The 10,493-nt window shown below is 34.9% G+C and overlaps 1 protein-coding gene across 1 annotated transcript in view; it reads left to right on the top strand.

Annotated features, from left to right (window-relative positions):
- The window catches only part of LOC135219073 (uncharacterized), a 46,560-nt gene extending 37,368 nt beyond the window's left edge, over positions 1–9,192 (top strand). The window contains exons 3-11 of the mRNA XM_064255502.1: positions 4,910–5,101; positions 5,341–5,372; positions 5,489–5,616; positions 6,001–6,092; positions 6,270–6,397; positions 6,876–6,991; positions 7,364–7,547; positions 7,839–7,926; positions 9,073–9,192. Coding sequence (XP_064111572.1) covers positions 4,910–5,101; positions 5,341–5,372; positions 5,489–5,616; positions 6,001–6,092; positions 6,270–6,397; positions 6,876–6,991; positions 7,364–7,547; positions 7,839–7,926; positions 9,073–9,192 — 1,080 coding nt within the window. The remainder of the gene's footprint in view (positions 1–4,909; positions 5,102–5,340; positions 5,373–5,488; positions 5,617–6,000; positions 6,093–6,269; positions 6,398–6,875; positions 6,992–7,363; positions 7,548–7,838; positions 7,927–9,072) is intronic.
- The last annotated feature ends 1,301 nt before the right edge of the window (positions 9,193–10,493 follow it).

Below are 10,493 nucleotides of genomic sequence, written 5' to 3'. Positions count from 1 at the left end.
AAACAGGAAGTAGGAGAAAAAAAGAGGAGAAGAAGATGGATGTAGCAGAAATGAGAATGTTGAGATGGATGTCGGGAGTAACAAGGGAAGATAGGATTAGAAATGAGTATATAAGAGGATCGACAAAGGTAGCTGAAAATATCGAAGAAAATACAGGAAGGAAGGCTTCGATGGTATGGACACCTATTACGAAGGGAGGAAACATCATGTTGGAAGACATACGATGGAAATGGAAGTGCGGGGTAGAAGGAAGAAGGGAAGACCAAGAAAGAGATGGCGTGATTGTGTAAGGGAAGATATGGAATTGAAAGGTATAAATGAGAACGAGGCACAAGACAGAAATCGATGGAGACGACTCATTCGCAATGGCGACCCCATATAAAAATGGGTTTAAGCTAGGAAGAAGATATATATATATATATATATATATATATATATATATATATATATATATATATATATATATATATATATATATATATATATATACTTTTAGGAGACAATTTTTCACGGATAGAACATTCATTGAATAGAATGGCTTTTTCACTGTTAACTAGCTTTTTTGAAATTGATTCATATTTTCTAATTATTTTCTTCACTTCATTGTTCAGGTTACTAATGGACACATATGGGGTTCTTCCATTTACTCCAGTATTTTTTTATACGTATTGACGTTATCAGCGTAATGATACATATATGTTGTTGTTGTTTTTGATTAAGCTGACCTTGTGTCAGCAAGGGCTCTTGCTCACAGAGCAGCCCGTAAATACATGATATGAGCCTACATGCGTTTTCTGACGCCATGAGGACGGAAAGGTAGTACAATTGCCAGATACTTAGTTTTAAATATTCACAAAAGACTATAGTGAAACACAAAATAAGACAAATAAATAAATATGTTAACAACAGAAATTATATCAAAAGTTGAAAGTATGTTATTATATACATTATACATAAATATATATTAATTACATATATGTTTAATTCACTGAATGTCAGTGCACGCTCCTGTCCGCGTGTGGTGTGCTCTTTTTTTTTCCCCCGTTTTTCTACGACGATTTTCCTTACTGGCTATCTCCGACTCGCCAGGACTCGCTACTATCGATCTTTTTCTTCCACTAATTGGGTACCTTAGGGTTTAAAGGGGTTTGTAACCCTGCCTGTTTTCACCTTTCATTTCCTTTGCAAATCATAACATAAAACCTACATATTCTATTGATATCATAAATAAAGTTTGCACCGCATATCCTTAAAAATCACCTTTTCACCTGCAAATATTCAAATGACCTACTGGCTGCTCTTTGAGCAAGAGCCCGTGCTGGCATAAGGCCAGCTTAATCTTAAACAACAACAACATATTTGTATCAGTACGCTTGATAACGTCAATACGTATAGGTTGACGAAACTGCTGTCGCGTTTTTGTTAAAAATACTGCAGTTAATGGAAGAACCCCATTATGTGTCCATTAGTAACCTGAACAATGAAGTGAAGAAAATAATTAGAAAATATGAATCAATTTCAAAAAAGCTGGTTAACAGTGAAAAAGCCATTCTATACAATGAACATATATATATATATATATATATATATATATATATATATATATATATATATATATATATATATATATATATATATATATATATATATATATATATATATATATATATATATATATATACATATATATATATATATATATATATATATATATATATATATATGTATATATATATATATATATATATATATATATATAGTATATATATATATATATATATATATATATATATATATATACATATATATCATATATATATATATATATATCTATATATCTATATATATATATATATATATATATATATATATATGTATGTATGTATGTATGTATGTTAAAACAGAATTCCATTTAATGAAAGGAGCCCATAAAAAAGTAAAATACTATATTTCAGAGACCAAACCATCCCTCTCTTCAGGTAGGAGATAAATGACAAAAGTTACTGAAAAACCAGTATTTATAGGAAGAGGTCACAGGTCAGCTATTAAGTCACCCTGGTCGACAATTTTTCTTTAATCTTTTTAATCGCTGGTTGGAGGAACATTTTATCTATAATATCTGAATCCCACACACCCTTTGAGATGTTCATTGTGTTTCTTTCTTTAATTATAGCTGATTCTGCTATCTGGCTTTTGAACCAACAATTGATGCTATAGATTATATGTGATAAATTTCTGTTTATTCTGTGATTATGGTTATTTTTGCGTTTAAAAATAGCTGACCTCAGTTGTCCATACCTAGCTGACCACTTATTTTGTACTGATCTCTGAGGGACTGATTTTTCTGTAAAGCCAATGGAAAATTGATCGTAGTCGAGGCAAGGGATACTCCTGTGTCTTTGGCATTGGCTTTTCTTGGACGTTAATCAAAGATTTGGCCAAGGTATTTGGGTAGGTAAAACCAAAACGGTTAGAGTTTTTTCGTTTTTTTAAAGGGACTTGGACCTTATGTTAATCCTGTATTGTCCGTTTGTATATGTTTACATGTACTGTGTTTCTCTTTGTTCTGATCAGTCTTACCCTATTGAAAGGGTCGTTAACACCGAAATATCTTGGCAGTTCTCGTTTTTCATTTTCCTCCATGGTATTACACTTTATTTATACATTGCATCACGTTTTATAAATCTCGTGATCAAGTTATTCATGTATATTATATATATACATATAAATATATATATATATATATATATATATATATATATATATATATATATATATATATGCTTAAAAATCACAGTAGATGCACGTGACTTCATAAATAAGCGAATACCACGGGAAAATGATAGTCAGAAATCCAAGCGCTTTCGTCTTTATTCAGACATCGTCTGACGATGTCTGAATAAAGACGAATACTAATATATATATATATATATATATATATATATATATATATATATATATATATATTATATATACATATATATATATATATATATATATATAATATATATAATATATATATATATATATATTTGTCCTTACCAGGCGCAATCCATTTGTCCTAAAGTAGATCTACAAGATGATGGAACTTGCTCTGAGCTTACAGTGGTGGAAAGCGCCTGCTCAGTTGGGACTTGATTTCTCAACTTTTATATTACTGTTTATTTTAACAGTATTATTATTATTATTGTTATTATTATTGTTATTCAAAAGATGAACACTATTCATATGGAACAAGGCCACATGGGCTATTGACTTGAAATTCAAACTTCCAAAGTAGGTGGTGTTCATTAGAAAAGGTAAGACACGGTGGAGCGAAATACAGAGAGAAGACTTCTCACTTATTAAAAAGAATACATTAATAAATTAGTAAGTTGTTAAAAACATTAAAATGCTAGAAAAACAGTATCTGGGTAGCAATGAATAACGTCTATGCTTTAACATCTGAAGTTCCAAATGTACGGACTGTGTTTAACTCACAACCAAACCAAAACCTTTTTCAGACCTTTTTAGGCTCTCCCACTTAGACCCTTTTTATGTCCCTCTAGAAAAAGAAAAACAACAACAAAGTATTTTGTAGACTATTCACCGAGTAAACGGAAATAGCAGTGGACCTGTGGAATTCACTTAAGATCCTATCAACAGCAGCTCGCTGCTGTCTACCAGTAAGGATATCTTGAAGTAATCCTATACATATCCACCTACTCCACGATTCAGAAGTGTATAAATAGTAAGTGCCTTGTGGTTTAGTCAATCGAAAGCGGCATTAAAATATGTTTAAATTATTCTGCACTCAAATCCTTGTCAAAGTTCTCTTGCAAATGGCATATCAAGCATAATGTTTATCAGCTAACAATCCTTTAGATTCCACATACTTATATAGATGTTATAAGATAAGTGTTTCTGCAACTTTACGCCAAACTAGCCACTCTTCAATCTCTATATTCCAAAATAAACTTTTCATCCTTTAAATGATCTGAGAATACTGTCTTCTAAAAGTCTAAGCTGTACATTTTAAATTCCCTCCATGTTACACCTCGTTTTCTGTCATAAGTTTCATCAGCGTCCATGCATACAATTTTCTTCCCGCTTTCAAACGCTTCACAGTTTTAAATGAGTACGCAATCCAGCAGTCTGTTATTTGTCTCAGTCAGGACTGTTCTTCCCGAATAAGTCATTCTGTCTCCTGTTCTACCTTTTGAATCGAATTTCTCGCATTCAACTGTCCTGGCACTCTTCAAAGTTCCTGTATCACTTTTACCTTATAAAGACAAACGATGGATCCCGTCACCCTCTCCTGAGGAAACGTTCGTTGTTCGGCATATACAATACATATTTAGACGTCAAAACTAATGATAACCTAAAGGTTGAGAAGTTAAGTCCCAACTGAACTGGCGTTCAACACACTAAATTCAGAGCAAGGTTCCCTCAAGCTGTAGATGCACTTTAGGACTGATTGGTTGGACCCGGGCTGGATAATGGCAAGTCAAAACGACGAAACATCACATTTAATCGACTGTTGTAACAGAAAAATATTTTTATATGTATTGCATTTAATATATACATGTGTGTGACTGCTACTTGTCAGTATGTGTGAACGTTATTCACTAACGTGGAGTCATCGACCCCTTGTGACAAACTGCACAGGTAAAATGAGGCTCTCGGTTCCGTTTCTCACAACATTCACACTTCCTTATTCACAGGATTGAAAAACCTTGTTAATTAGTCGCAATATACGAGAACAAACTGCTCGGCTCTGAAAGAACTGAGTGCATAACTCACGGAGGTTGGTGGCAGTTTCTTTTCAGTCTCTTGTATCAGTCTGAAGCCTCATCAGACAGGAACACTTGGGCAGGGAAGCCATCAGGGATGATCTCAGATAAATAGACCTGGGAGACCGTGGCTGCAGCAGAAGAGGAATCGTCCTGAACTGAACAAGATTAGAGAAACGCTTCTTCCATCGTCTTCATTCCATTCAGGGGCTGCCCTAGAGCTAGAGCCCGTGCCAGGACGAGACTGGTGTGATATAGGAAGAAACAACTTCGTCATTCAATCATTGAGCATGGATATCCTTTGCCAGATTCTGGGTCTACTTTTCCTCGTAAGTTATCAAGACATGCATTTGTACACACACAGAACCTGTTCTTTTGCTGTGAATAGGAATTCGTCTGAAATCTTTGTTGGTTCATTGTGCCTTTCTTGGAAGTTCTCATTATTCACTGTTGATTGTCTTGTTTCGTTTAGCAGTGGAGAGAGAGAGAGAGAGAGAGAGAGAGAGAGAGAGAGAGAGAGAGAGAGAGAGAGAGAGATTAACTTAGTGACATTTTTATAACTTTCCAGATGGTACTTCATGCAGAATCAATGAGCTTAGGGTAAGTAAATTCCATTATTTCCGTAATTCTAAATATTTATACTTCATTAAACATATCGAGTTCGGGTTCTTGCATATAGTAGATTGTTTCAAAACTTCTCTCTTGTTATAAAATAGATGGGACGAGGAATCTTTGACAGAAGGAGGCCATGATGTGGATTGGGTGGGATATGGCAGTAATTTAGGAGCTCCTTCTGTAGACCAGCCATGGTCAGAGGACAACTGGAGGGATACTTGGTATAATGGTAAGTTTAGAGAAACAGTTATGTTTATATCCACAGTAAAGCTGAATAGAGCGGAGCAGAAATGAACAAGTTTTCCATTTTTTTTTTTAAATCTGGTCTGGTAATCATTTCCCCCCATTTGCAAGGGAAAGCCTACAACAAAATTAATTAGTTGTAAAGATACAAGGAGAAAGTTGTCAATATTGATTATTAAAAAATTATCCCAAATTACTGTTTAATTTTCATATATAAATGAAAACTTGTGATAGTAAAACTTGCATTGTAAATTACTGATCATTGTACTACAGAAAAACTGCCTTTAATTAGACGTGTGTTCAGTATTTACAAATGTTTCTTATGTGTCTTGCAAAGCAAGGATTCACACCATTTCTTGTATGATCCTAGACAAGGAAGCAGTTATATTGGAGCCTGGTGAAACTGCAACATTCTCCTTCACCTTTGGGAACCAACAAGCATCGAAGTACGTGGAATACAAGGTGAGACTCTGAAAAGAATCTCTTCTGGTAGTCCTGAAAAAATTCCCTAATATGTTCATTTGACTTAACCAAAGGAAGACGAATTTCATATGGGAAACGAAAGTAAAAGATGGTTCAGTTAAGAGTCCATTTGGAACAACGTTCAGTCTTCCCTTCACTGATGTTTTGTCATTTCAGATCTCCAGTGTTAGAGCTCTTTCTTCTTATTCATCTCTGGTGTTCACCTGTGACATGAAGTCTCTGTGGAATTCGTCAGACTGCAGCAGTGGAAAAGTGACGATAGGTTACGGACAAAAGACCTTGAGGTAATTTTCAGCTCGCCAATGATTCTTGAATCAGGGAGGGTTGTGGTTTGGAAGGAGTCTTTTTCTACGTAACTAAGGGCAGTGTTTCATTTACCACTAATATATATATATATATATATATATATATATATATATATATATATATATATATATATATATATATATATATATATATATATATATATATATGACTTGACATGGTAACAGAAACGGAAGAAATAAAGAAACCTTCTCCTACCAACCATAGTAGGATTCAAACCCATTGATGTCAGTATATTAGGTAGTTTTTCTAAGAGACATTGGAGTTATTAGTAACCTCAGTCGTATTTGCGTGGATGGGTTCAAATCCCACCTAACTGGGAGAAGGATTCTTTATTTATTTCTAATCTGGATTCTAGGCCTTTATTGAAAGTAGTGTGAAGAAATAGACATGTTTAGAGGTCATTGTGACTATTACAATTAAGGTTTATTTTGGTAGACTTTGCAATGAAGCTCATTCCGTGAAGGACGAACAGGCCGGAGACTTTTTGAGGATTTTGGCTGAGAATATACTTCCATCTTATGGAAACATCCACTGCAGAATTTACGCTAATTGTAAGTCAAGTCATTTTTGTATATATTTCCTTTTCGTTTTTTCTGTTTGTTTTAATGCCTTCTCAATATTTTTTCTGCTACATGCACGTCTATGGTAATATACTCTCCTTTTTTCGCAGCATTAACGTTTCTTACAAAGTATTTGCTGAAAATGGTTTGAAGATACAATGATAAAAAATAAGGCTTTTAGTTACTCATAGAATAATTCTTTTGATTTATAGAGTAAAACAAAGTTTTTAGTAACTCATAGGATAACTATTTTGACAAGCAGTGTTGCGACTCAAAGGCTAAAAAAATTAAATAACTATGTATGAATTAGATCTTTATAACTTCCCTTGTCAAATTCGCATTTCTCTCTTGCTTCATTTTTAGCCTGTGGCAAAACAAACACAAAAAGAATAATCGCAGGAACAGAAACGCTGCCTCATGAGTATCCCTGGCAAGTGGGACTTTTTTTCAGTAAACTGAGTCCTAACGTATTTTGTGGAGGATCCATCATTGGCCCTTATCACATCCTTACAGCTGCACACTGCATCGACATACCAAACAACATATAGTAAGAGTATCTGATGGCAAAGTCATTGCTCCATCTAGAATATTTTCCATTTACAGAGGATACTTCAATTTAGATTTCATATTTCTATGGCTGAACCCTTTACAAGTTGCAATTATAGGAGGACTTTGTTTTTATCAGATGTGTGATACCTTTCAGTAGCCCACTATATAATAGTCTCTCTCTGTTGAGAAAAAGGAACTCAGAGCACGGGCAAAAAATCTTGGTCTTGACTGATGGATTGATTTCTCTACACCTTACTTCATTCATTGAATATCTTTATTTTTTTGACAGCGGGTCAAGTTTTCGCCCATTGGCGCTTGTTGGGTTGCATGACAACAGGAAGCCATCAGCTGCAACTAAGTACCTCAACATTGCTAAGGTAATTGTGATGTTTGTCCAGTGCCGTTTGCACACATAACAGCTACATCTTTGTTGTTCGTAGTAACCACATTGTCGATTTATTTAAACACGAATAGTTCTGAATTTCTTTCAAGCTCCTGTTTTACTATTTATGCTTTTGTCAAATATGTAAACATGACTATTTCAAGAGTGAAGAATAATGAGTCACTCATCAAGGCAAAGAATCTCGTGGTTACTAGTATATTTTAGCTCTGTGGTGAAAAATATTTGAAATTAGATTTTATTTTGAAGTACCAAGCAGTAGGTCTTCAGTTACAAATATTGTCATTTTGCCTGGCTTAAACCTTAGAGGAGGACCCTCGTTAATCAACTACGAATCTCAACTTAAGTAGACATTCCAAGCGTCTTTTGTTTTATTTCTTAAGGATCAAGCGAAGTGGAAAATTTGTATGTAGATCCAGATGACAGTTATGGAAGAAGAGAACACTGATGACTGATGATGGTGATAATAAAAACCACGTGTCTCAAATTTAACGAAAACTCGGACGGGCACACGAACATCCTTTTCTACCGAGCTGCCCTTGGAGACAATGAGGGTACTGCACGAGAACTAAAGCTGGCAGTTCAGGTGCTAAACACATCTTTGGACTTCGAATAACCACTGCAGTGGCGAGAAACACTTAAAAGTTTAGGAAATCTGAATCACTTTACAAAACGGAGAGGGACTGATGATTGATGTACACAAAGAGAAGCGAATAGGAACCGAAAGCAAAAGTAATAAAATTAGAGATCTTGTGATGGTCAACTCATACTCAAGGCATCCAGAGTTCACTACTATATTTTCAAGATTTGATCTGCTTTGGATACAGAGTGCGGGAGGAGGAGTGCTTACACCAGTGACAAAAAAGGTACCTTCCTTATTGGTTGCCAATCTTGCGCTAAACCAAGGTGCTGCAGCTGACCATGGGTCTGTGTGAATCCGGATGCCTCCTATCCAGTACCTGGACAGCTTTCAATGATGACGGCCAAAACTGAACGGAAATATGCATGCCCTATTTTAAAACACTTCTACTTATTTTCCGATTCATTATTGTTACCTGCATATACATAGTGAAGCCATTCATCTCTCTAATAAACCTTGTAATGTCAAAGGCGTTTTTCACAGATGACACTCCACCCGGCATATGACAGTAAGACCTATGTAAATGACATTGCAATTCTCAAAACGGAACAGCCAATCCCTTTCGATGTCAAGAACACTAATTTCGCCAATCTGCCTTCCTGAAGACCCAAACAATAAATACGGCAACACTGAGTTTCCGTCTGTGGATGGGGACGAACGATTGGAAGTAAGTTGTCTGTACTCCTGATTATCATATATCAAGCTACTAGTAGATTAAAAGTTTAAAATTCCCAAGTGAAGAAACAATATAATTAGGAGATTTACAGAATTTGATTTCCTTAACTTGTACAGTCTTAGCCTAAACAGTGAACTGATACAGTTTTCTGATTCAGAGGTATTTATACAAGATCTTCAGAGCAAGGGACACAAGTTCATCAGTCATGGCTCAATAATGGGATTATCAGGAATAATTAGCTAAAAATCCAAGACATGGACACCTTGGGCATTTTATATTAAACTATTAGCTGAAAAAACTGAAATAACAAACAATTGATTAATGGGAGGGAAATGTGACACACTCGTTTTTCTAGGGGTCAGTCAAACACAGATATGTCTTGGGAGAACCAGAGGCTTCACATACGTATAAATATAGTATTTACCAATAGCATACAATCTCAGAAAGATCCGTGACTTAGCTTAATCAAGCAGTTTTTATGCTCATATTAAAACTTCATATAAACAAGCAATAAACAAAGCAAGCAGTTATACATGAACGAAGTTCCCTATACATGGGGAACCTTTAATGAAAAAGATAGCTAATCATTTTTCTTTTTCTCTTAGGTGATGGTAGCTCTAACTCACCTGTTCTTCTTCATACTGTAATGACAACAATGATCAATGTAATGTGCAAGATGGTTTCTCCTACGTTTTTTCATTCCTGATGAGAAAATTTGTGCTCTGGCCTCTGGAAAAAGCCAAGGCTTGTCCTGTAGAGTAAGTATTTTTTCGTGCACATGGAATAAGCCTGAGTTTCCACATGTATAAGGTATGTTTTATGTATACCTTTTGTAAAGCTAATTTACATAATTATATGCTTCTTCTAAGGTTATTTGTATCTGAGCTTTTTTAGACTTGTAACAAATAACTTAATAAACTCCCACCGGAAGTCTCTTCAGAATTCTTGCATGAAGCGAATGAAAATGTCAACTTGGTGAGAGTTATTAATCCTAAGTGTTAATGAATGGGATCCTGTAGTCCAATAGTATCCAAAAGTACTTCTCACTGCAGGGAGACTCAGGAGGCCCACTAATGTACCAGCATGGAAGCCACATGGATCTGATGGGAATAGCTTCTTCGGGGCCAGAAGGATGTTTGAAAGAATTTCCAAAATTTTTCACTCGAGTTACCAGTAGGATATTAACCTCCAATGATTTTCATAACTGATGTCTTCCTTGGACCATTTA

The sequence above is a fragment of the Macrobrachium nipponense genome, chromosome 1 (assembly GCF_015104395.2).
Source record: "Macrobrachium nipponense isolate FS-2020 chromosome 1, ASM1510439v2, whole genome shotgun sequence".
In the NCBI taxonomy this organism is placed as follows: Eukaryota; Metazoa; Arthropoda; class Malacostraca; order Decapoda; family Palaemonidae; genus Macrobrachium; species Macrobrachium nipponense.
Note: the sequence above shows the minus strand (reverse complement) of the source record. Positions and strands in the feature narration are given on the sequence as shown.